Source organism: Hydra viridissima, unplaced genomic scaffold, assembly GCF_058129835.1.
Source record: "Hydra viridissima isolate aposymbiotic clone 2 unplaced genomic scaffold, HvirCarnegie_v1 scaffold_1, whole genome shotgun sequence".
Lineage (NCBI taxonomy): Eukaryota > Metazoa > Cnidaria > Hydrozoa > Anthoathecata > Hydridae > Hydra > Hydra viridissima.
In genome coordinates, this window is record NW_028324300.1 from 18,419,834 (window position 1) to 18,447,304 (window position 27,471).

The 27,471-nt window shown below is 28.1% G+C and overlaps 2 protein-coding genes and 1 pseudogene across 3 annotated transcripts; 2 read left to right on the forward strand and 1 right to left on the reverse strand.

Annotated features, from left to right (window-relative positions):
- Positions 1 to 322: 322 nt before the first annotated feature.
- On the reverse strand, positions 323 to 27,464 carry LOC149893721 (uncharacterized). Its single transcript, XM_090076263.1, has 8 exons — positions 26,599 to 27,464; positions 26,006 to 26,162; positions 11,702 to 11,862; positions 10,771 to 11,071; positions 10,426 to 10,479; positions 7,101 to 8,435; positions 6,176 to 6,205; positions 323 to 984 (listed from the first exon to the last, which is right to left on the reverse strand). Exons 2-8 carry the CDS (start codon positions 26,130 to 26,132, stop codon positions 428 to 430), a joined length of 2,565 nt encoding a protein of 854 aa, XP_089932389.1. The 5' UTR covers positions 26,133 to 26,162; positions 26,599 to 27,464; the 3' UTR covers positions 323 to 427.
- On the forward strand, positions 16,628 to 20,327 carry LOC149893722 (uncharacterized; annotated as a pseudogene). The gene is made up of 4 exons (XR_016449059.1): positions 16,628 to 16,995; positions 18,722 to 19,289; positions 19,591 to 19,786; positions 19,974 to 20,327. The product of XR_016449059.1 is annotated as an uncharacterized LOC149893722 (transcript).
- LOC149893723 (uncharacterized) lies at positions 20,552 to 21,106 on the forward strand. The gene has a single exon (XM_090076271.1). It carries the CDS (start codon positions 20,678 to 20,680, stop codon positions 21,017 to 21,019), a length of 342 nt encoding a protein of 113 aa, XP_089932397.1. The 5' UTR covers positions 20,552 to 20,677; the 3' UTR covers positions 21,020 to 21,106.
- Positions 27,465 to 27,471: the final 7 nt, after the last annotated feature.

Below are 27,471 nucleotides of genomic sequence, written 5' to 3' on the forward strand. Positions count from 1 at the left end.
CGATCAATAGAGTCGAATCATTAATAAAAGCATAGTAGGGTTGTATATCTATATTATTTAATTCATAAATGTTTTCATAGTTAAGCCATCTTTGGTTAATAAATATTTTTTCCTAAAGTGTTCCAATTAAGGCAACTCTCCCCTACTTTTTAAAAATGAAGTGTTTTGTCAATTTCTACACAATTTCTGTTGTGTAGAAATTTTTTCTTTTTTCTTTTTAAATTACTTAATACTTCATTTCATAAATAATTCTTTCATTATTTATGGATTTTACATTTTTATTTATCATGTTAAAAATATTTAAACAACCAAAAGTATTTCGTATCACTCATTTCAACTTTTTCAACTCTTCGATGTTATAAAAACTTTCTTGTATTACATATACTTTTTACATATTTAAATTTGTAATTATTTTTTCTTTAAAATATTAAACATTTTTTGTGTGTCTTTCTTTAAACTTTTCGATGCTATGAAACATTTTCCCGCGGTACTTTATGCACAACATATTGAAGTTCGAACCTCGAAGCCATTTACATATGTCGTCGATGAAGTTCGTGACTTCGTGAAGTTCAAGTTCTAGTTTTTTAGCGAGTCGAATCCACGGGAGGACGAAACCTTCGAACTCGTTCTTTGATACGAAATTATCGCTGATGCTTATCCACAAATATTCAATTTTATGTTGCGGTGTCCACCCATCGATCTTCACTGGATGAAATAAGTGGACATAACGAACGTTGGTCGAACTTAAAATGACTAGTTTTTTCTCATCCTCAGATAAAATATTTTTCCAAACTTGTAATTCATTCAACTCGCATCCTGCGTCTAAAAATTTCTCCATGAAATACTTCCCATGTGAAACTTCATGAGCAGTTTTTCCATCGCGTATAACAATCTTCCACTCTCGTTCATCGATTAATCTTTTCATGTTCTTGGTAATCGACGCCTGCGCTTCAAAGAAGCATTCCATGAACATCTTGCATGATTCTGAAGAAGAAGAATAATAACATACAACAATTAATACCAATAACAAATATTTTTCAAAACTTTATTTTTCAAACTTTCAAAACTTTCAAATATTTTTCAAACATTCTAAAATTTAAAAATACAATGTCGTGTTTAATAAATATAATAAAAGAGATCAAAACAGTTCAAATGATCACAAATCAATTCAAAAAATATTATTTATTTGTAAAAATATTTACTAAACAAATAAATAATTTACGAGATACAAAATTAAAATATTTATTGAAACTTGTCGTTTCAATAAATATTTTAAGCGCAACCAAACGCCGTTTTCAAACTTTGGTTACGCTCCAACCAATAGAAATAAGCCAATCAGAAGCTTGGCCAAAAGCATAAAAAGAGCGCGCAACTTCTTTACAGAGTTGTTTGAAAACTCAACCAGAGTGAGGGTTTAGTTATTATTGAAAAATCAAACGTGAAATGTGGAACAACAGTTAGCAATCGTTCTCTTTGCTCTATTCGTCACGGTACGCTTTAAATATTTTAAGTTCTCCTGAGAATCTCTATATTCTTAACACTCTCAGTTCTCCTGAGAATATTTAGAGCATCTCATGACAATTCTTGAAAGTAAGAGCGTGATTAAAGTTTTAATACTTTTTTTAACAGGAACTTTCAAATAAACAAAAAAATACTTGTTTTTGCGACCTTTTTGGTTAACAAAAGAGTTTGCTTCTGTTAACCAAAACTCAAAATGTACAGAATGCTGGTAAAAAATTTTAATTACAAGTGAAATTTTAAACTGAGGCTTTTCATTTTTGAATTTAGATTAATAGTATAAAAAAATAGTCAGTCTGACTAAAGGAGACCACTGTTGAATAAGTAAGGAAACTAAAACCAGAAATAAAAAAAAATTGCAAATCTCTACATAATTTGTTTCATTTTATCATGAAATGTATAATACTCTAAACATTTCCTTTATATTACATATAACAATCCCAAGAGAACCATATACATCTTTTTCGACTATATTTTGCAACTTTATTAGAAAAATAGATTTCTGTTTTATTTTAAAGGTAAAGATTTTGAGTTTGAGCTCAGATTCGAAGAGTCGTTTTTAAAGTGAACAATTAACAACAATGAGTCGATAAAAATAGAGAATAGAACTAATAGAACTGTCTAAGTCGAAACAAAACTCCATTTGAAATGAAAAACAAGGTGGAAAATTGAATTATGTTTTTTGTTATAAAAGTTAGAAATTCGTGACCTCAAAAAACTAACCAATAGTGAGTTAAATGGCGAGTAAAACATGCAAGTCAGTATTTACTGAGCTACTTAGATCTACTGGGTGTGCTTTATCTCAATAGAATTGATATTTCTTTTTTCTTATTATAAAAAAATACATTTTTGTCAGGTTTTGAAGGCCTAAAAGTTTTGGGAGAGGAGATAGAGTATAAACCAAGGAAGTAAATGTAGAATGGAGTTTCTTGATATACAAATAAGGTGTAACCAACAAGTCATTTTTTGTAGGGTGCATATTGTTTTAGTTCGCTACATTTATTGCGCTGCTGCCAGGTTGCTTTGTTACCTAATGTTGTATTTCCTTCTGGCTTTTTACGAGATTTGCTATAAGCAACTCGCAAAAATATTGAAAACCATGCTGTCAAACATTCCAGAAAACATGAACAAACTACAAACCGAAAGTGCAAGAATAACAGCGATGAGTTTTCTTTAAGCGGTAATGTTTTTTGTTATCGTAAGAAATTGCTTTCAACAGAATTAATAACAAGAAACCAGGCTTGGAAGAGAAGAAGGAGCTACTACCCTCGATATTTTAACCAAATATCCTTTCGTACCCAGTTATGCACACTACGTTGAAACAATGTTGAAATAACGTTGATCAACGTCGATCAACGTTATTTTAACGTGGTGTGCTTACTGGGTAATCGAACATTTTCGTAGCCAATTACTTATAAACTTAAAACCGAGGTAAATGCAGTGAATAAATGTCAACAACTGATATTTTACTTAAAGCGTTGTTGCGATTGTAATAGCTCTTACTGCTGCGATTTTACTAACACATTTGCAGTTTTTTCAATTCTGCAGTTATATTAGTGATAGTCATGAACAAGTTTGTAACTTCATTCATTCGCTTTGTTCCAGTTTAAAAAATGCTATAAGTTTTTTTAATGTTTGTTTTTTGATCCTTTATAGTTTACGTTTTTATTGATTTCAAGTTATTGATTAGTATTATGTTGTGTTTTGAATAAACTTTAAAGAAAAAGCTTAATTTCAGAGCTGAGTTTATGTTTTAATTTGCTTTCTATTGGTTAGTTTCAAATCTTACTTTTCAATTCTATCGGAGGTAAATAAAGATTCTTAAGACTTTTAATGCGCATGCACAGCGTCCTCCACTTTCTTACTTACAGAAACGTGCAAAAGTTTATAAACAGCTTAATTTTTCAAATTTTTTCGTCACAACTTTTTGACTTTTCATTGAAAATGAATGAAAATTTTAACTATTCCAAACCTTTAGACTTTCCCATTATTTTTTAAATTCATTTTAAGTTAAGGTAAAAGACCCCTTAAAAATATTTTAAAACAACTCTTTTAACAAAAAAAAAACCAACTATACTCTGAGAAAGAACTAGGTAACAATATTTAAAAAACAAAAGATAATTTTAATAGTTGTCATGGTTACCAATTGAAATGGTCAACATTCAAAAATGTTTGTGCCACTACGGCCATACTATCTTAGTAACTGAAAGCATTTAGGGTATATAATATTTAATTAAAACTTTCATTTTAGTTTTGTATCTTACTATGAAGGCATTTTTTTAAGAGTTCTTCTTATGATAAATCAATATAAATAATTTTTAAATGACTGACTACTAAAAGTGGAAAGCCAGTGTCTGTTTTGTAGGTAGAGGTTTTATTAGTTTTGTCCTGTTTATAACGACACAAGCTATTATCAGGCCAATCATCATGCCAGTTTTTTTCAGCTGACGAGGCTACATAAAGCAGTGTTGCAAGTATGGCCTTTTTCAATTCTTAAACCTTGACCACATACACCCATTGAATAAATTATTCTATTATATACATCAAAAGTTTTCTTTCAGAGCATGTCTTTGAAGTATAGAATTCAATTTTTTTGTTGAAGTTAGGATACCAAATTTATAACATTGAGCTGTATCCTTTTTTCTTAGAAAAAGATTCTGAAAGTTTTAAAACAGATTGTACACATTTTTTACAATTGATAAATCTAAAATGTCAACAATACGATAACCAACGAATTTGTTTTTATTTTGCTGTGGTGTCATTTTTTTAAAATTTTTTTGAGGATATAGATAAATTTAACTAAGTATCAGAAGACTGGCATTTTAAGTACTAATAAAAGAAGCTACTAGCCAAGTTGAATCATTTAGCAAATTTCAGATAAATCTATTTCCATGAAATCTTTTTGATTTTTTACTTTTAGTACTTAGCTCTGCATGACTTACTCATTGTTTAAGAAGTTCATTAGGAAAAAATTATAATAAAACAGCTTGCAATTCCTTTTAAAAACTCGTTGCTATGCAGACCAAATTAATCCATAAGAAGGAAACGTTAGATATCTCAAGAACTAAATCATTTTAAAAATGGTTTTTGAATTCGTGTTCAGCGATAAATTTCGTATCATTAAAAAAAGAAAAAAAGAGTTTAGAGGGGTCTTATACCTTAAATATTATCTCCGGTAAATTAATTTTCATATAAATACATTTTCCTTAATGAAATTTTGATTTTCTTAATGGGCATGGAACTGTTTATAAACTTTAGCACGGTTGCGTTTTTAATAAAATTTCAATTTCTACCTATAATTACAAGTTACCATTTTTTTAAGAAAATTATACTATGTTATCACATTATAGGAACAATTTTTAAAAATTTCATTCAAATTTCAGTGAAAAGTCAAAAAGTTATGACGAAAAAACTTAAAAAAATTTAGTTGTTTATAAACATTTGCACGCTACTGTAAATCATGATGGGTAGGAAAATGCTGGGCCACAGCTTTATGTCTTAGGGAATATAGAATGTTTTAGTTTAATCAAGAACAGGGTTAGGAGGGTGCAACTTTTGATTTAAACAGGGCTTATGTTTTCAATTATCCAATAGTAAGTCCATAAAAAGATGGAAGGATTTATTTTTAAAGAAATAGTTTTATATTGATTTTCTTCTTTTTTTTCTCCTCTTCTAAAAAGACATTTCCGTAAAGCTTTAAAGGTAAGGAGGGGGTGGGTGGGGAGGGGTGTTTTAGAGAAAGAGAATTGTTTAGACAAAAGAGTTTACATAAAACTTGAACAAGAGATTATTTGGGTGTATCGCCCTCTAAAGTTGAACTAGTGATGAGGCCGAACGAAGTCGATTTTCGAAGGCTAGTAAAGTAAAACACAAGTGTAAATGATTCTATTTTTCAAAGTTCTGCTGATGGGTTTTCATCACATTAAAAACAAATTTTCACAAAGAATTTCAATGGATCAATAAAAGCATAAAATCAACTCTTTTTAAGTCAAACTACACGAGCAATACTTCAATTAATGTTTACGGTTTTAAATTTACAGGGAAAATGAATGTTTTTCAATATAAACATTTACAATTGTCTTATACACATTGCTAACCTATTGATACCTAAAAAACTGATAACTAATAACTATTTTCTAGAAATTTAACCAACTAATAAAACTGGCACTGAAAACAAAAACTCACAAAATAGAAAATATGTTAAAACTAGAGTTTATCATAAAAACGAGGCTAACAAATAAAACTGACAAAACAATCAAACTAGATAACAAACGCAACTGATAATAACATCATTTACACTACAATTAGTAAAATACTGAATCTTTACAACATACTCAAAGTAGAGAGTCATTTTCTTCGTAAAACAGACCGAAAAAACTCATGTCATAAAAATCTTTACTATTTTCCTTCAGCTATTGAAACTTTCTTCAAGAGCTTCTTCCCGTGTTTTTATAAAAAATAGATCATTTTTAGCTAGAAAAACAGAATGGTATTTTGAAAATGAGAGAAGAAAATTAGTGGAATTCATCAATTATTTTAAATTTGGGGCGCGGGAACGAACCGAAGAAATGTTCATGTTAATAAAGCAATCCCATTTTTAAAACATTGATCACGTAAAATCTTCCCTTAACAAATTTAAATAACAAATAATTCTTACCAGGATGCATATGTGTTTTTGGTAGCAAATCTAAATACAAAAAAGCACGATGTATGAAAATTTATTTTTGAAAAAACTTCTTATTTAGTTAGAAATGAAAAAAAAAAAAGGGAGGGAAAATATATTTAAATCGTTTACTCTGTGGCTCAGCAAAAACTCAAAAAAGTAAAATTTCTAAAACAATATTTTTTGGCATAAGCAATCAATATTCCCTAGTGATAAGGAACCAACATTTTCTCCCCATGTTTTAATTATGTTATTGTCTTGTAACCAAAGTTGGTGTTTTTGTTATGGTCAAAAACTATAAAATTGCAAAGAAACTAAAAAACTTTAAAACGCCTCCTGCCTCTGAAACGCTTATATCAGTCTTTTTTTAAATAAAGATCAAAAAGGATTAATATTATACATTGTATACATATCAATACCCATTGTGTGATAAGAAGTCCACATATTTTTCCATCTTTTAATAACGTCTTGTAATCTTGAAAAGTCAAAACTGGTGTTTTCAAATGGTCAAAAAAAAATGTTCTGGTTGTGTAATAAAGTCAAAATTTGGTGTTATAACTTTTTATGGTAAAAAAACAATAAAACTACCTTTAAACTCGTTTAATCGATTACATTAATCCATTTTTAAAAATTGATGTTATTTTACTTATTTTGACTCACAGGTAAAAATGTCTTTTTTTTTTCTTTTACATTTTTTTAATATTAAACTGTCAAGTAATTACATTTTCAAAAAAATATATACTATCTCGAACTATTTATTTACTTAATGCTATATGTAATTATACATATACTTTTTCGTGGTTCTTCAGTTTATTCTCAAAAAAGTAATAAAAAATCTGTTTTACGTTTAAACTTAAACTAATAATGAAAACTGAACTTAAACTGTAATATTTAATTGATTCTTTTTTTATAAACTTACCGAGTAAAGCAATTAGTAATGAATTCCTTTTTTTTGATTTCTTCAAGTTACCAAGTAATCCCACAAAACATTTTTTGTTTTCATTTGCTAGCCTGCAGATCATAGGCAAACAACTATGCAACTTTTCGTTACGCATAATCTCTTCAGGACTCAAATAAACGTGTGCATGAACTGAAGCACAAAACTCCAGTAAAGTGAGGTGAGCAAACTGATATTGATAACCAAGTTGTGATTCAACTCTTTCAATGAAACCCAAAAGTTCGTTTTCATTTTTTTTTAAGTTATCAACAATAACTTTCATTTCATCTTGGGAGAAAAGAATTTTACCTTGATTGAACAACTCCCATGCAACTTTACAAACTCTTAAAACATGTTGCTTGTTACTCTTGCTTTGCATCATAATATAAACCGTTTCATCAGTTTTACAAATGTGGTTTTGAAAAAAGTATAAAAAAATAGAGCAATACAACTCAGTCATAGTGTTGAAAGAATAAGAACCATTTGCAGCAATAATTGCACACATTGCCGATAGGTAAAAGGGAACAAATGACATGGCTTTAGCATAGTAAGACTCTTTAAGAACATTTTTAATGGTTTCTTTTTTGTTGCCAAATTTTTCAATATACTCATTAATTCCGTTGTCATTTAAACCCATTATTTGAATGGTTAACTTGTCTGTACATTTTCTAACTGTATGTTTGTATCGTGATACAGCTCCAACTCTTCCAGCAACAACGCATGTGTACTTTTGAATATTTAATACTTCTGTTAATGCATTAACAATAGGTTTTTTGCTTGGTTTAAGTGAATTAAAATTTATTAAGTCATCTAAGTGAACAAACTCATCCAACCCATCTATCACAAACAAAACGGAAAAATGCTCATAAACATTGCACTCTTGAAAAATATCTTTGTAGAAATCTTTTAACAGTTCTTTTATATTACCAACGTTTTGAAATTGATTTAACTTTCTACATTCAAGATAAAGAACAAAGTCAACTTTTTCCCATAAGATACCATTGGCCCAGTCCAGTAAGCACTTTCTGAGCAAACATGTTTTTCCAATTCCAGCTATACCAGATATCAAGAGTAAAGAAAGTTCCTTTGAAAACACTTCCATAAAATTTATTGGCTGATAGGTCGATTGTCTCTGAAGAAATGACTCTCGCTCAGCAATACTTACAATGTCTGTTTCCACTTCATCTGCATCAACTACAGTAAGCTCAATGAACTTATTTAAGAATTCAACTTTAGCTGGAGTTTTTACTAAGTGCACAATTTCATCCATTTTTCCATAAGTATTAAGATAATAACTTTTCAGTGCTTCACGCATTTCTAAAAAAACAAAAGAAGAACTTTATCTTAAGTTTCTAAAAATAAAATGCAAAAAAATGCAAATCAAACAGTCTGAACAAAAATTATGTTTGATTTTGTTATCATGTTGAAGTTCAATAGAAAGTTTAAAATAGATTTCCAATATAAGTTTATTTTAAAAAATAACTATTTATATTTAAAAAATATGTTTTAATTTACTTAAAATATTTTGTGTAATACTATTGATAGTGATAATAATAATATTAGTAATAATAATAATAATAATAATAATAATAATAATAATAATAATAATAATAATAATAATAATAATAATAATAATAATAATAATAATAATAATAATAATAATAATAATAAAAATAAAAATAATAAAAATAAAAATAATAATAAAAATAATAAAAATAAAAATAATAATAATAATAATAATAATAATAATAATGATAATAATAATAATTATTATTTTTATTATTGTTATTATTATCATTATTATTATTTTTATACAGACATTTTGTGGTTAATGTACAGGTGGCTCATTCAAATCATTTCAGAATAATATGCCTAATATAAAAACTGCTGATAACAGATTATTTGTGTTCTTATTAAGAATTTTAGAAAATAAAATGATTTTTTGTGCGTTTTTACTTTAAAGCATTTCGTGTTGTTTGATATGTTAATTACATATGTTATAATACTTTAAAGAAAGCACAATTTTTTATGATATTATTTCTTTATTTCTATATTTTCATGGTATATTTCTTTCCATCTTTCTTTCTTTCTTTCTTTTTTGATCATTTGCTTTATTTTGAAGTGTCTCAAGTATGGAGTATGTATGTATAATTATTGCAAAATGAGAGATGAAACTAAATATTATTTTTGTTACTCATTTTATAGTTTCATTAAAAAATAAATAAAACTAATTACTACTTCCCTCAAATACAATAATTATGTTTATTATTGCTTTAACTTTTTTAAAAATAATTTTTGATGTTGAAAATATATCTAATTTTAAGTCTAGTTTCTTTTTGTTTAAATCATAAACTCATAGAGAATTTTATGAGTTTATGATTTAAACAAAAAGAAAAATTTTTTACATTGAATTGTTTCTCTCTCATCATATAACTTTGTATTAAAAAAAAAAACAGTACTTTTTTTAAAAAAAATTTACTTAACCACATTTTATGAAAAAACAATTATAGCATGCTGAATTAGTTTTTTGCTGCCAATTGTAAAAAAAAAACTATTGTAAACTATCAAAAAAAAAAAAAAAAAAAAAAAAAAAAGCTATCATTAATTTGATTAATTTTCAAAATAATTCACAATTAAATCACTATCAATCACAATCAAATCACTAATTGGTTCGTTTTCAAAATAATTCACAATTAAATCACTATCAATCACAATCAAATCACTAATTGGTTCGTTTTCAAAATAATTCACAATTAAATCACTAATGCAGGTAGTGATTTAATTGTGAATTATTTTGAAAATGAACTTCCCACTAATCATTTATTTATAGATTCATCATATAAAAGGTTTATGAATTTCATTTTAAATTATTTATATTACTAAATTACTTAATTTCTTAATTGTACTAATTCTAATAATTCTTTAGAAGTTGTTTTTAGTGGTTGGGCAGTTAAATTTTTAACCTATTAAATCAATTAAAAAAGACTTTTTAACTTTCATAGAAGTCAATTTAATTTATTTCCAAATTATCTATTTACCATAGCATTATATAAGAAAATGACTAGGCAATACATAAGAACATTCTAGTATGAGCTTCTAGTGCAGTTCATTTAATAATTTAAAATAAGCCAATAGGCAACTAATAAATAATTCAATGGACAATAAAAATAAGTTTAAAAATAAAAGGTAAAATCAGCAAAAAGAAAAGAAAAAAAAAATCAGCAAAAAGAAAAGAAAAAAAAAATCAGCAAACAATAAGATTACTGCATATTACCAAACAACTTATACACAGCTAACCAGAACTTACTTTCTTTTTCTTCAATGGATGGCTTCAGGGGGTTTTCTCTTTCAAATGATTTATCTAATAAGTATATTATCAAAAATGAGCAAATTATTAACAAATTTCATTTGTGTAAAAAATAACTTCGATTATAAAAAGTAAAGTATAAAAGAACAATTAAAGAACCTTTTTTACAATGCTTATAAACTTCAGAAAATTTTCTGATTTAGAAAAGAATAAATAAAAAAATTTATATTAAAAAAAAAGAGATTTCTACAAATTATTTATTTTATATATAAATTTTTATATATAAATTATTTAAATATTTATATATAAATTATTTTACTTTAAATTAGAAAATCAAGTTTTTACTTGAGAACTTTTCCATCACTGTAATCAAATCTAATCTTTTTATCTTGTATATTGCTTTTGCTAAAGCATCTAATGTAGGAGTCTTTTGCTGGTTATTCCATGCGCAAAACATTCTGTGTGCCTTCTCTTCCATATCATTATAGTCAGCATCTATCATATCAAGTTTATTATTACTGACTGATAAAAAGCGCCCCAATTTCTGCCAGTTTTTCCCAACCATCTCACTTAATTGTAACAGCAGTTCTGAATTGTCAAGATTATCACTCATTTTTGCTTGATCTTTTAACATGAAAACTTTTTCCTATACAAAGAACAACAACTTCATAAATGTTCTCTCAACTTTTCCGAAACCAGTTGTTACAACTTTGTTTTGAAACAATTATAATTAAAATAGTGTAAAAAGTATAATAAGAAATTCTCAAAGTGAATACAATTTTTATTTTCCACTTTACCAGACACTAAAACATGAAGCAAAAATGTTTTTGTAAAAAAGAAACTTAAAATTTTTAATTGTTTAATTGTAAACTAATTGTATTATATAAAAATATTAAATAAAAATATTATATAAAAATATTATATAAAAATGTTATATAAAAATGTTATATTAAAGTATTATATAAAAATATTACATAAAAATATTATATAAAAATATTATATAAAAATGTTATATAAAAATGTTATATAAAAGTATTATATAAAAATAATTGTTACATTTTAGTTTTGTATAAAATTGGTTGGGGGAGGAGAAGGGAGCCATTTATAACTTGTAGATGGACAAATTTTTACAAAATTTTGTAAATCATTCTACCATTTTGGTAAATGGTCTAACTCCCCTCACAACCCCTTAGCTTAAAAAAGTAATAATAAGTATAAAGCATAATATGTATCTTAAAGTATAATATTATATAATTGTGATAATACAAAAAAATACCTTATTGTAATAAGCCGCTGAGTAATCATGAAGGGCTAAAAGTCTTGGTGGTCCCACATTAGAAGATGATGATGGTGCAGATTGTGACAAATTATGATCAATTGGTATAGAAACAGCTGTTTTACCACTTTCTAAATCAACTTGAGCTACTGATGGTTTACCTATAAGTAGAATGTAGACTATTTACAGTTGAGTATCATACTTGCATATGAATAATAAATATTGATGCAGCGGGACTTTCAAAGACATCTTCACAAATACTAACATGTTGAATGTTTACATTTATCATACACAAGTCCAAATTCATGAGAGTAACAAAATTTACCATTATCCATAGATAAATCAAACATGAACAATAATATTGTAAAATACTGTTGTGGAAATGCTACTGAAAAGCTGGACCCAGTCTCCCTGACTTGTTTCAAATAATTTCTATTACATAATTTCTTTAGAACTATGTTTGAAATAATCTATTTTCTGTAGCTGTTGCTTTTATAAGAAAGTAAGAAAAAAATTGTTTTCTATAAGAGAACACAAATCCAAATGGAACCTACTTCTTGCTTTAGGTAAGTTACTTATTTGATCTTGAATTTCCCATCCAACTCAAAATAGAATCAATTTAATTCAAATATGGTGATCACATTGGACAAGTTTATCAACTTATTTCATTTTCTTCCATCCAAGTTTGACCATACCTTGTTAACTGCCACCATTAGTTTTTGATCAACTAGCATGTCAGCTGATGGAAGTATACGGTTCCTTAGCAAACATGCTGGTTGATCAAAAACTTATGGTATTTAATATCTCAAAGTTATTTTCATCACTGACCTCTGGCCATTATTCTTGATTTTTTGAAGATGATGGCTAATAACTGCTTTTCTAGAAACATTATTTTCAAAGTTTTAATTGAAGTTTTGAACTGTATTTCAAGAAACATTATTTTCAAAGTTTTAATTGAAGGTTTTGGTAAGTTCATGTTCAGCGATCTGCCAGTTTGTTATTCTGCTTCATGCTTTTCAACCTACTTCTATGTAACTTAACTTTTAAATCTTCATATAATCTCCCTAAAAATCTTCAACATGACTAAACTTGTAATTGTTATAGCAAGCTAGCAAGAACATAAGTAAAGAGCAAGAAGAAGACTTTCAATTCAGTTAAGGAAGTGTCCTAATATGGATGACTGGATAATAAAATGATGGGAGATTATTTCTGGAGTTCAAAACAAAACTGTTTTGAATTCAAGAAATAACTTTCAGACTGTGCTGGAAACCTTGCTGACTAATGGCTTATATTCCAATCCAATTAAGGTGAGTAATAATGGGAAATTGGATTTTAATACTTTGGCTTTTATAGGCTGCTATAATAGAGTGCAATTTAATAGAATAAAAGTCAGTGAAATTAAAATGTGTCTATTTAAAGAAAAAGATAGTACATTATCATAAATGATGCTGCAACTAGTTTGAAATTGTTTCCTGATTGCTAAAAACCCTAAAGTACTAAATGTAAAAAAAAAAAAAAATGCTCTTATAAGCTGTGATGATGGTTTTCAAATTCAGCAACTTTAAATTTAAATTATAAGCATTTGCATATGTAAGATGTGTGCAGTTTTTTAGCTGATTTTCAGAAAAAAAGTTTGTAGAAAAAAAAAAGAATCAAACTGATCAATAAAAAACAAAATGATTTTAGCCTCTATTTCAGCCTCAAATCCTCAATCGAGATAATTACATCATTTTAAACAATTAGTTACAACAGATCAAAATGACATGATAAACAACAATCCTCTTCAACAGTTCATGTTAATATGTGAAAAACCTTAATGACATAGCCATATATTTACAAATAGCTTTCACCTAATGAAGTATTAATGGTTGGTGATTTTGCAGTTGTAGAATGATAGAACTTGATTATCATAAATTCAGTGGTTAGTTGTTTCAACCGTATTGAAATCAATGTGTTATTTCAAATGATTTATACTACTATATTTTTTATCATATTAGTAATAATAAACTTTGTTTAACAAAAAATTAACTTATAAATTGCAAAGCTTTATTGCTATTCTGATGGCAACAATACAGAAATAAAACAAAAATTTTTCATTATTTAAACAATTTTTTAGCTGTCTGTATAAAAAATTGTCAAAATGTCCCTAAAAAGATCACAAGGATGCAAACAGTGTTTTTGCTAAAAATCATCAACTACCTTTTTTAAAAGGTTTAATAAACAGAATTTGAAACTGAACAGAACTTGATATTGAACAACTAAACCTAAAGGAAACCAATTTGTACATAAAATATTTGTACATAAAATATTTGTACATAAAAAATTTGTACATAAAATATTTGTACATAAAATATTTGTACATAAAATATTTGTACATAAAATATTTGTACATAAAATATTTGTACATAAAATATTTGTACATAAAATATTTGCACATAAAATATTTGTACATAAAATATTTGTACATAAAATATTTGTACATAAAATATTTGCACATAAAATATTTGTACATAAAATATTTGTACATAAAATATTTGTACATAAAATATTTGCACATAAAATATTTGTACATAAAATATTTGCACATAAAATATTTGTACATAAAATATTTGTACATAAAATATTTATACATAAAATATTTATACATAAAATATTTATACATAAAAAATTTATACATAAAAAATTTGCAGCACAATAGCACTGCTACTCCTTTTAATGTTCATTTATACAAGTTAGAATAGTTAGCTTCTGATTTTACTTAATTTGGCAAATAGACTTTTTACATAGAGGTGGTCGCAGAAAAAGTACACTTAATATTTTCTTCATTAGAGTTAATATAAATTTCTTTCTTTAACAGGGAAATAACAAACAAAAAATATCAATTAATAAATTTCAATTTATTTATTTATCAGCTATAAATCATAAGAAAAAAAAAACTTTTTTGACTGAAGCATAATTTTTGAAAAACTTACAAAATTCAACAAAATGTTGTGATCATAGAAATATCATATTCAACAAAAAAAATAGTGCTGTTTAAAAGTCGACATCAAAACATTAAAACTAACATTAGAATTTTGTTAAGTAGCCTTTATTCTTTATAAATGAAACACTTCTTGATGGCATACTGTTAACAAGCTTTGACATTGTTCAACAATAGTGCCAGGCTTTTTGAGTTTCCATTTTACTTCTAAATGTTCAAAGTTTTAAAAAAGACCATTTTAAGCTTTTTAAATCCCCCCCCCCCCTAAAAAAAAAAAAAGAAAAAAAAAATTATATTATATAAATTGTATAACAAAGGTTTGTTTATGTCATAAAGCCAAATAATAAATAATAAAGCCAAATAATAAAGCCACCCCAATATCTTATCATAAGACGTTATTCAGATTCAGATCAGGACTTTGAGGCAGGAATTCTAGAACATTTATTTTTATTTTCCTTAAGCTAAGGTTTTACAAATCTTGCAGTATGCTTAGCATGGTTGTTGTGAATTAAAATCCAAATAACTGGTAGGTCATGCCCTTGTAATTTATTAATCTAAACTTCTATCAACTTCATCCACTGAACAAATACTATGCCAGGATATTACCATGCTTCATCATTTTATGAGTATACAATCAGTTGTTTTCTTGCTTCAAAGGATGCCTAACATATACTTTCCCATCAGAATGGAAGCAACTAAACTTGGATTCATCAGTCCAGAAAACATTTTTCCAAAAAGAAAACCTTTTTATATAGAATTATTTTTGAAAACCTAAATAACAGTCAGTTTTGTTATAAAACAAGGGTTTTTTTTTTTTTTTGCTATACAGCCTTGAAGGCCGGCTTTTTGTAAATAATGACAAATGGTTGGGACTGACACAACTACATGATACTGTTCTTCAACTTTGGTTTTTGTTTCATGAGAAGTTAAAAAAGGATCTTTTTCAGATATCCTAACAATTTGGCAATCCATATCAGTTGAAGTTTTTCTTAGCAATGGCTTTCAAATTTAATCATCAGTGGTTTTGCAGCTTTGAGTCAATTTTCTAGAATAACCTAGTTGACACAAAATTTGAGAAACGTGAAGTCCATTTGATAACATATTTTAAATTATTTTTCTTTTTTACAACAAAGCAATTTTTGTTTCACCCCATGTTCAGTTACGACAAGAAAATTAAATGTACATTACAAATAAAACTTAAAATACCTACTTCTCATTTAAGAATTTTGTTAAGAAACTCAAATTTTTAAATGGGATTCTCCACATGATCTGCTATTTCATTAAGCACACTCTCATAACAAAGTTTGAAAACAAAAGTATTGTCACGCTGTTATATTTATGTCCAAACAATAAAGCAAGTTCTGGCTTGTAAATTATCATAAGAAATGCCATTGGGTCATTCCATATCAAATCACCTAATGGTCCCCAGGGTACCACCTCCAATTTGCTTCAAATTTTGACCACCCACAGTATTTATGAAAAAAATACAATCCTGAAAATTTCAGCTTGATTCACCAAACCGTTCAAAAGTTATAATTGAATCAATATAGACCGAAATCGGCGAAATTTAAGTATCTGGAGATTAGCGTAGATTTTTTTGATTTTTGACAGATTATAACTTTTTAAATAAAATAGATGATCACCTGAAATTTTTTATGGTAATAGTTTATCACCCAAATTATCTATTTTTGCAGGTGTTTTGGACTGGTTTTAAACAATTTTTGAGTTCTTGTACCTCAAAGTTGCTAATTAACTCAATATTAGACAAAGTTTTGGAAACTTTAATGCGCAACAGTCAGGGTTGGCAAAAACCCTACCCAACTGGGTTTTTGCTGGGTTTTTGGGTTTTTGGATTTTTGCTAAAACCAAATCTCTAGTTTGATACAAATCTTTAGTGACAAAGTTGGATTAACTTATAGTTATCTAAAAGCTATTTTCATTTTTACAGGTATGTTGACTTATACAACAGCTAAGTTAGTAATTAGATTACATTTTTTTCTAATACATTAAGATAATATTGAATATAGATATTATTTTAGAACTTTAATTAAATATAAAGTATAAGTAGATTACATATCCTTCAACATGCCAAAGTATCATTCAGGAGGAAGAAATAAGGCTAATGAGTGGAATGAAGTGACCATATTAGGTGATCAACCAAATAGAGTAATATGTAATTATTGCAAAGAGAGCATAATTAAAAAATAGAGAGAGTTAAGAGCCATTTAGACAAATGCAGAAGAATAAAAAAAGGAAGTGCAAATGATTCCACAGAAGTATTTAGCAATATATCAGTCTTAGAGTCAAGGCCATCTACAGTAGCGGACAAAACATGGTGGACAAACTCAAATTTAGAACAAAAGTTGATCAAAAACTAAAAAAAACTAGTAAAACAATTGAACATATTATTTTTTATGTAGTTTATTATGTTGTTAACAAAACTTAAAACTTTTGAATCATACTAAAAATCACTAAAAAAGTTTTAAAACACATTTTCCCTAACAAACTACATTTTTCTTTGGACAAAACAAGGTGGACATTCAAAAAATCGACTGAAAATTCAAAAAAATTCAAAAATTAACTTATTATTTTTCAAAAAACTTCAAAAGTTGACTTAATATTTGGTAGGACCTCCTTTACTTTTAATTACTTCTTTCATTCTTCGGGGCATAGACGCAATTAATGAGTCAACAATTCTCATATCAATCTCTCGCCAGGCCTTCTCGATTTGTTCAAATAATTCCTCACTGGTCTTCACATTTGCACGCTCAATCTTATTGTCAATTATTTCCCACAAATTTTCTATGGGATTCAAGTCAGGGCTTTGTGCAGGCCACTCCATTATGGTGATATTCTTGTCCTTGAACCATTGTTTTACAATTTTTGACGTATGTTTGGGATCATTATCCTGTTGAAAAATCCATTTTAGGGGCATCTCCCATTCAGCATGTGGTAACATAACATCTTCCATTATATCTTTGTAAACAAAGCGGTCCATAATTCCATTAATTTTGTGAATAGGACCAGTTCCTAGTGCTGAGAAACATCCCCAAACCATAGCAGATGTTCCATGCTTAACACTCTTCTTGGTATATTTAGTATTGAATCTGGTGTTCTTTGGTCTCCAGACTCGCTTCTTGCCGTCGCTTCCAAAAAGGTTATATTTTGATTTATCACTAAAAAGTATGTTTTTCCACTGGTCTACAGTCCAATTTTGGTGTACTTTGGCAAACGCAAGTCTTAGCTTTCTATTTTTAAAGGAAGTTAGCGGTTTCTTGGCAGGCATTCGAGAAAACAACTTTGCTTCGTTAGCTCTTCGTCGCACAGTGCGATTAGAGATTTGTAGTTCAAGTTTTTTGGTTAATTTTGTGGATGACAAAAATGGATCTTTTTTAAGCTCTTTAACAATTATTCGATCAGTCTTTGTGTTGTTTTTCTTGGACGTCCGCCCCGATGGTTTGTTTTATAGCAGTCAAGAGATCCAAATGATTTGACAGTTTTGCTTACAGTCGATTTAGCTATATTATATTTTCTACAAATTTCAGCTTGACGTTTTCCGCTTTTAAAATCTTTAATAATATTTTCACGTAAAACACTTCCTAATTTGTCGTAAGCCATTTTAAGTTGCAATTTTTGCAAAATTTACCCCATATATCACGAGTTAAATCTATTTTTAGTTTAATTGAAAAAATAATTGGCCAGACGTTCCAAAATCTATTTACTATTTTAGAGTAATGTTAGGATAAAAGTGAAAACAAAAGAATGCGGTAAATTGAATAAAGACAATGAAATCTTATAAAAAAAGCTTCGTTTTGATTTGTCCACCTTGTTTTGTCCAAGGAAAAATGTAGTTTGTTGAGAAAAATGTGTTATAAATTTTTTTTGTGATTCTTAGTATGATTCAAACGTTTTAAATTTTGTTAAGAACATAATAAACTATTTAAAAATTAATATGTACAATTGTTTTACTAGTTCTTTTTAGTTTTTGATTAACTTTTGTTCTAAATTTGAGTTTGTCCACCATGTTTTGTCCGATACTGTACATCTGCAGCATCAAATATGTCTAACCAATCAGAAGATGAAGAACAAGTTTGTTTCAGTGTTATTAGTGATGATTCTTTTTCTTCAATTTTTCATTCAAATCCATTGAAGGTGCAACGACAAACATCCATTTCTAAATTTGTTGCTACAACAACAAGTAATCAGAAGGATGAACTGGATTTGCAAGTCGCAAGGTTTTTCTTTTCAGCAAATATACCATTCAACGTGGTTGAAAATCTTGAATTTATCAAACTGATTAAAAAACTAAGACCTGGATATGAACCACCAAATAGAAAGCAGATATCTTCAGAACTCTTAGTAAAGGTAAATAAAGAAGTAATAAGTTCAATGAAAAGTGATCTTGCTGATGATTCTGCTATTACCCTAATTCAAGATGGTTGGAGTACAGTCAGTAATGATCCTATAATTGCTCATAGTATCCATAATGGAAGTAAACCCTATCTCATTTCTGCAGTTGATGCTGGAAGCCATTCAAACACAGCAGATTATTGTACTCTGGCTGCTAAGGATGCAATCAAAGTTGCAAAAGAAACCTTCAATAAAGATGTAAGTGTGAGCTAACTTTTGTATTTAAAGTGTGTGTGTGTAATATATATATATATATATATATATATATATATATATATATATATATATATATATATATATATATATATATATATATATATATATACATATATATATATAACTACAACCACTTATTTACAATAAAAATTTGAAAAATGCATATTAAATAGAATATTTTCATAATAATCTTGCATAAGTCTATTCAAAGTTTGAATTAAGTAAAGTTAACTAATGAGGAGAAAACTAATGAAAATAAATATATTTATACTTTCATTTTTAGGTATTTGCAATATGCACTGACAATGAAAATAAAATGTCTAAAATGAGAGAGCTTTTGCAAGCTGAAATCCCTAAGCTGATAACATGGTTGCTCTGCCCATTTTCTAAATTTAGTTGAAAAGGATGTCTCTTCAAAGTCCATAATAAAGAATATTGTAGAAGTTCATAAATATTTTCGTAATCATCACCAACCACATGTATGTACCAAATTTTAGATTGTTATTGACTTACTGATCATATTTTGTGATGCAATGCTATGAAATAAAACAGCATAAATGATATAGGCCTAAATAATAAATATGGCAAAAGAGATCCTAACTAATGTGCACAAAGATTATCTTTTAACATTTCTTTGTTGAATTTTGTTAAACAATTGTTCTATAGGGGTGGTTAATTGAAAAAGGTGGACTAATGCCACAGCTACCCAATGACACTCGCTGGAACTCCCAATTAGATTGTATAAAGACATACATAGCTAATCATTCCCTGTATGTTGCCATTAGAGGTGAGCATATGGAGTCCATTGATCCTTCAATCGGAAGATTAATAGACAATCTGTCAATACAGAGAGAAGCAATTAATTTACAAGCACAACTAAAAATTATTGGTGCTGCATTAGATAAGGTTTATAATTTAGTTTACTTAGTTATTTGCTGGATGTATTAAATTTGAATATAGTAAATATATTAAAACTACATATTTCTGGCACCATTAACTTTATTTAAATAATTATAAACTAAATTATTGTGTTTGCTGTAGTTGCAGGCAGATGATACAACATTGTCTGACGCAGTTGAGATTTGGCAAAGCCTCATACATGATAAAAAATTGGCTCTGTACAAAGATGTAAAAAATTACCTATAAAATTGTAAAAAAATTAAAAAATTGAATGTGATCAAATTTAAATAAATAATAGAGTTTCCAGAAAATAAAATTTCCATTTAGGTTTACTAATCTTATACCCTTACTTATATAATGTTATATTATACTTATATGATGATATATTCAATATTTACTTAGGAAGAACATTGAATAGAAGTCAAGAAGAAGAAGCTGAGGAATGGTTGAATGAAATCTATCCTGAATTTATGCCTGGCTACTATGCATTTAAACTAAAAGATGCTAATTGTTTTCCGACATATTTATTTAATGATAGTGTAAAAAGCACAACATCAGCAACAAATTGGTGGAAAATTATAGAAATGAAGGAGTCTAAGTCTTCAAAATTACCTGCAAATTTTGCAAGGTTTTTACGGCACTTGCACACTTGCCCAGCTAGTTCTGGATCCATTGAAAGATTTTTCTCATCCTTTGGCATGATTTGGAGCAAAATTAGAAATCGTTTAGGAATAGAGAAAGCTGAAATGCTTGTACGAATTTACAGACATTTAAGATCAAGATGCACAAATGCTGATGACGAAATTGTTTGATGACTTTGTTTTAAATTTTTAAGTTTAAATATTGCTGTTCCAAGGGAAAAAAAAAGTCTCATTTATGAAATATATAATACTCAACTCCTTATTTTATTATCATTAGGACAATTTTTGAGCAGCATCTAACTTATAGTGTTAAATGGAAACTAATTTATGATAGAAAAAGTTATAAATGAAAAACTTGAGACCAAAAACCCAGTAAGTTGGGTTTTTGGTGGGTTTTTGCTCTTGGGTTTTTGGGTGGGTTTTTGGGTGGGTTTTTGGGTTTGGGTTTTTGGGTACCAACCCTGGCTACAGTTCAATACCAACAGACAAGCTGTGCCAATTTTTTGTTACTTTTGTGTACTTAGAGTAACCACTTGCAGAAAAATTTAAAATTATGTGTTGAAATTTGTTTTAGCACTTGCATCAGCCTGTTAAAATATCACTTTTTTAAAAAAAAAACGATAAATTACATTTACTTCGTAGGCATAGAAAGTAGCATAGACAGTTAAAATAAATTATGAAACTTTTTACTGGCAAGGTTCCATATATAGACAATCACCAAAAAAAGTTTAAAGACCTATACTCTATCTTATGACATGATTGTAGCCCTATGACTTAGGTGTATAATTTTGATTTTTCCCTGAATAAATACAATCAGTTTTCCGTAAAATAACATTATCAGTGTCTTAATTTATTTGATAAGATTTTTAAATATATATTTGTTTAATTTTATACATGTAATATAATTATAATGATATAATTTACACATAGTTATAATTTGAGTGTAAAATACTTCAATCACTTCAAGAGTTTGTAGTAAAATCTGCACAGTATTTTTTGGATTTTATTATTTTAGTTTTTAATATTGCAAGAACCAAAAACTAAAAAGTTTTGTGTATGCAGAAATAGTTATATGTATAAATAGTTTATTGGTTGCGTTTTAGACAGTTTTATTCACATTTGTACTTGAGAGTTCATTGTTACTGATTTTATTACTGGAAAAATATAACAAAGTTTTATTTTAGATTATGTTACATAATTAACCCTCAACTTTAACATTTTTAGATTAGTAAAAAATGTCAGAGAAATGTTGTGTGGGAAGAGTTTTAAATGAAGATTGTGATAAAATGTCATATTGTAGAATAGTAGGAAGAATAAAACTAAAAGATACTGATATTGAAGTTTTAATTCAAAGGATAGGATACACTTTTGAACCAAATGAGGAGATATGTTTTCATCATGAAAAAGCCTACATTTCTAGATATGAAGCACTTCAAAAATATTGTTGTGATCCATTTAAAGTCCACAAGAAAAAAATTATCAAGGGATTGTGTAAAGTCAACATATCAATAGCAAATCAGCTTCAAACCTGGTCAAAAAGTTTGTACTAACTGTTTGAATGAATTCAAACTTGAAAAAAATACAGAAGTTAGTCAAGATAAAGCTGCTGAAGAAGATTTTAGTTGTTCAGACCTTGATAAGACAGTTCTTAATAAGAGTGTGTCTTTTTTAGAAATATCTCCACTCAAAAATGTAAGTAGGCGCGACAAATTAGGATATGGAAGACAAAAAGTTAAAAAATTTGCAACAAGTATGACAAACCTAGTAGCGTCAGCATTGGATATAGACCCAAAAGATATAGAATTGGAAAAAGAGCTAAAATGTATAAAATGTAATGATTTAGACAAACTGTTAGATGCAATAAAAAACAAAATAAAAATGTGTTTAAAGGAAGAAAAAGTTCAACTACTAACACTAACTCCTGATAGTTGGTCAATTGAAAAAACTTGCAAAACATTTTCAGTTTCAGAACATCTCGCTAAGAAAGCTCGAAAATTGAAAAATGAAAAAGGAATACTTGCTAAACCTGAGGCTAAAATAGGACAGCCATTGGAAGATATTGTTAAACAAAAAGTTATTGAAATTTATGAATCTGAAGAGTTTACAAGACAATGTCCAGGAAAAAAAGACTTTGTTTCAGTGCGTATAAATAATGCAAAAGTTCATAAACAAAAACGCTTAATATTAGTTCGATTAAAAGAACTTTATCTTGAGTTTAAAAAGCTATACCCTTCACACAAAGTTGGATTCAGCAAGTTCTGCGAACTAAGGCCAAAGTGGTGCATCACAGTTGACAGTAGAGGAAGTCACTCAGTTTGCATATGTTCTTATCATCAAAATGTTAAGTTGATGTGCGCTGCTTTACCTAAGGGCCATTTAATATATTACAAAGATTTGATGAAAGTATGTGTTTGTAATATAGATAGTCGAAGCTGCATGTTTCATCTATGTTCTAACTGCCCCGGTAAAGTAAATTTGAAGACTTACTTGGAAAATATGTTTGAAAAAAATGATTTTGATTTTGACAATCAGATCACATACAAACAATGGGTGTCAACTGATCGAACTGCACTTGTCACAGTCCAAACAAGCATTATTGAGTTTATTGAAACTCTAAGTGAAACTTTGTATGACCTTTGTCATCACCACTTTATCAAAGAAGCACAATCCTCCTACTTATCAGAGGCAAAAAAAACATTAGATCAACACACTTGTCTTATTTTTATGGATTTTGCAGAGAACTATAGTTTTCTTGTGCAAGATGCTGTACAAGGGTTTTACTGGCAAGCCGATCAAGCTACCTTACATCCATTTGCTGTTTATTACAAAGATGAAAAAAATCAAATCAAATGTGAATGCTATTGTACAATATCTGACTATCTTCGCCATGACCAAACAACAGTTCATTGTTTTCTCACAAAGTTACTACCAATGATCAAAATCGAACTACCCACAATCAATAAAGTAAAATACTTCAGTGATGGTGCTGTATCACAGTACAAAAATTACAAATGTCTGTTAAACTTAATGTACCATCTTGAAGATCACAATATAAATGCTGAGCATCACTTCTTTGCTACATCCCATGGCAAAAGTCCATGTGATGGAATAGGAGGAACTATAAAAAGAGAAGCAGCAAAAGCAAGTCTACGAGCAGCAAATGCAAACCAGATTCTTACACCAAATGAACTGTTTATATGGGCTGAAAAAAACATTAAAGGTGTTAACATATTTTACATTTCAAGTGATGATATCAGTAACCATGAAACTTATTTTAACCTAAAGAAACAATATGATGAGATGAGCACAATCCCAGGCACAAGAAGCTATCACAGTTTTGTACCAGATGGAGACAAGTTATTTTTACGGAGAATCTCTAGCGATACTGTCTTTGATACCCATTTGCTGAATAATACTAACTTGGCAAAAAAAAATCCTTCAAACTTTCAACCTGGTAAATACATTGCATGTTTTTACGATGATGAATGGTACATAGGGCTTGTGCTTGAGATTTGTAATGAAAACCAAGATGTTAATGTAAAATTTATGCATAGAAACAAATTAAATTTAAAGTGGACTAATGATGCACGATCAAGTCAGTGTTGGGTTCCATTTGACAAAGTAATATGTCAAATAAATGCTCCAGCCATTAAGGGTAGAAGTGCTCGTAACTACAAACTTGCTAATAATGATTATGACAGTATCATGAGTATTATAAACCAGAGATAAAGAAATTAGTGTACTTGTGTTTCATGTGTATATACACTTATACTTTCAGCATTTTTGATTTTGATTTTTTTTTTTTTTGAAATGTAATATAACTTGTGGTATTAGGTATCCTTTTAAACTAAAAAAGCATTGCACTCAAAATGCTAAAACTATGTCATAAGATAGAGTATAGGTCTTTAAACTTTTTTTGGTGATTGTCTATATATGGAACCTTGCCAATAAAAAGTTTCATAATTTATTTTAACTGTCTACGCTACTTTCTATGCCTACGAAGTAAATGTAATTTATCGTTTTTTTTGAAAAAAGTGATATTTTAACAGGCTGCTGCAAGTGCTAAAACAAATTTCAACACATAATTTTAAATTTTTCTGCAAGTGGTTGCTCTAAGTACACAAAAGTAACAAAAAATTGGCACAGCTTGTCTGTTGGTATTGAACTGTAGCGCATTAAAGTTTCCAAAACTTTGTCTAATATTGAGTTAATTAGCAACTTTGAGGTACAAGAACTCAAAAATTGTTTAAAACCAGTCCAAAACACCTGCAAAAATAGATAATTTGGGTGATAAACTATTACCATAAAAAATTTCAGGTGATCATCTATTTTATTTAAAAAGTTATAATCTGTCAAAAATCAAAAAAATCTACGCTAATCTCCAGATACTTAAATTTCGCCGATTTCGGTCTATATTGATTCAATTATAACTTTTGAACGGTTTGGTGAATCAAGCTGAAATTTTCAGGATTGTATTTTTTTCATAAATACTGTGGGTGGTCAAAATTTGAAGTAAATTGGAGGTGGTACCCTGGGGCACTTTTGAAAAACTAGGTGATTTCATATGGAATAACCCCATTATAATAAAAAACATAAAAGCACATTAAAAAAGTGCAACTAAAAGAAAATATTATAGGGTTTGCTATTGCTATGATCACCATTGTAAAAATTGAATCTTTGTATTTCAATAATGCAAAATTCTTTATAGTTTCTTCTCAAAACCAATTGAATATATCTAAAATTTATTTTCATTAAAAATGAAAACCCTAATAAATCTTTACTTTACTGAAATCTTTGCTTTACTGTAATAGTTACATCCAAACAATAAAGCAAGTTCCAGCTTCTTAATTATCATAAGAAATGGCATTAAAATAAAAAACATAGAATTACATTGTAAAATGCAATTAAAAGAAAATAATATGGGATTTGCTATTTCTATGATCACCATTGTATATATTGAATCTTTGTATTTCATTAATGCAAAATTTTTAATAGTTTCTTCTCAAAACAAATTGATTTATCTTGAAAAATGAAAACCCTAATAAATCTTTACTTGATTTTAATTTAAGCAAAAAAAAAACAAGTTTTAGAATTATTTATCACAAAAGCTAAAATTTTTTTTAACAGTAATTTAAAATTCTTAAGCATTTCTTGTACCTTCATGATCCAAAGAACTTGCTGATGCCATGTTAGTGTCAGTATCATTGTGTAGAGTATTTTTAAGTTCATTGGTGTCAACAATGCTTTGTTCATCCTTAGTTTTATTGCAGCAGCTGTTACCCATAGAACATAGTGTGCCAAAAGTAAAAGTGTTCTGTAAAATATTATATTTTAAAATATATTTTAAGTTGTTTAAATTATATTTATATGAAAGATTGACAAACACAACAAAACCTGCAATAAACTTATAAGGAAGTTAAATCTAACAGATAATCAATAACTTTTGGTGATATTAAAACAAAAATTTTTTTATAATTTCCTGTAAATGAATGTTACGTAAATGAGTATTCTTAGTAGATTGCTACTGTATTACTGTTATTTGCTACTTAATGTAATAAAAGCAAGCAGAGAGTGTTTCTTTGTGAAAACTTCAATGAATAAAAAACAATTTTTTTTCAAAACAGCATAAAAAATCATTAATCATGCAACTTAGAATTGACATGTTCACAAAGAATAGTTTTCATAAAAAACTCTCTCAAATCAAATACTATTTCTACATAAATATTTTTATGGCTAAAATACCTGCTTACATTTATGATTTTGATACTCCCAAAATGTGGTCATGTGATACTAAAGTGACAGACTGAATAGCGCACACTCGATTACTTTTAGCGAAACATTGGTTATTTTGTCCAAGGTGTTAGGCTCCAGTGACCGGAAACGTCCAATAGCTCTAAGCCTCCATTTTACATCTACTAACAACTATTAGTGTTTTAGTACATTTTTACTACAGTGTTCACACTGTAGTAATTTTTACTACAGTGTTTTTACTACAGTGTTCAGGGGCGTGTACAGGAATTTTTTTGGGTAAGTCGCAATTTTAACCCCTCCCCAAAAATGTTAAATTTTAGCATCCCCCCCCACCCCCCACTTCCTCATTGACAAACGCATATGAAGTAAGACGGCTTAGCAATCGCCCGATATTTTATCGCACATGATACTAACCATTATCAAGCATCATCGCTTCGCAAGCTATCTATTTTTAGAAGAAAATGATGATAACCATAGTCAGCACCAACGCTTAACAATTGCACACGACCTATTCTTATATGAAGCAAAAATAATTCTTAAAAATCTCTGATATCGCACTTTTTTAGACTTAGGGAGAGCACGCATGAAGTAATACACGCATCGACTTATTTAGGGAGAGCACGCAAGGAGGAAATGAGTCAACTTAGTTGATTCGTATACTACTCTTGGTTTGGGATATTTGCGACACTGTTCCTTATCTACTGTTTGCGAAATTAGGCTTTTTTAATACATTTGACGTAATATGAACTTTATTTTTCGAAACTATAACTTCGGCCCCCCTCCAAAAAAAAAAGTTGAAAACCAAATAGTAAATAAACTGCGGGCTATACTTACTGTACTGTTCAATGCCAAATAATGTTTTTACAAAGATG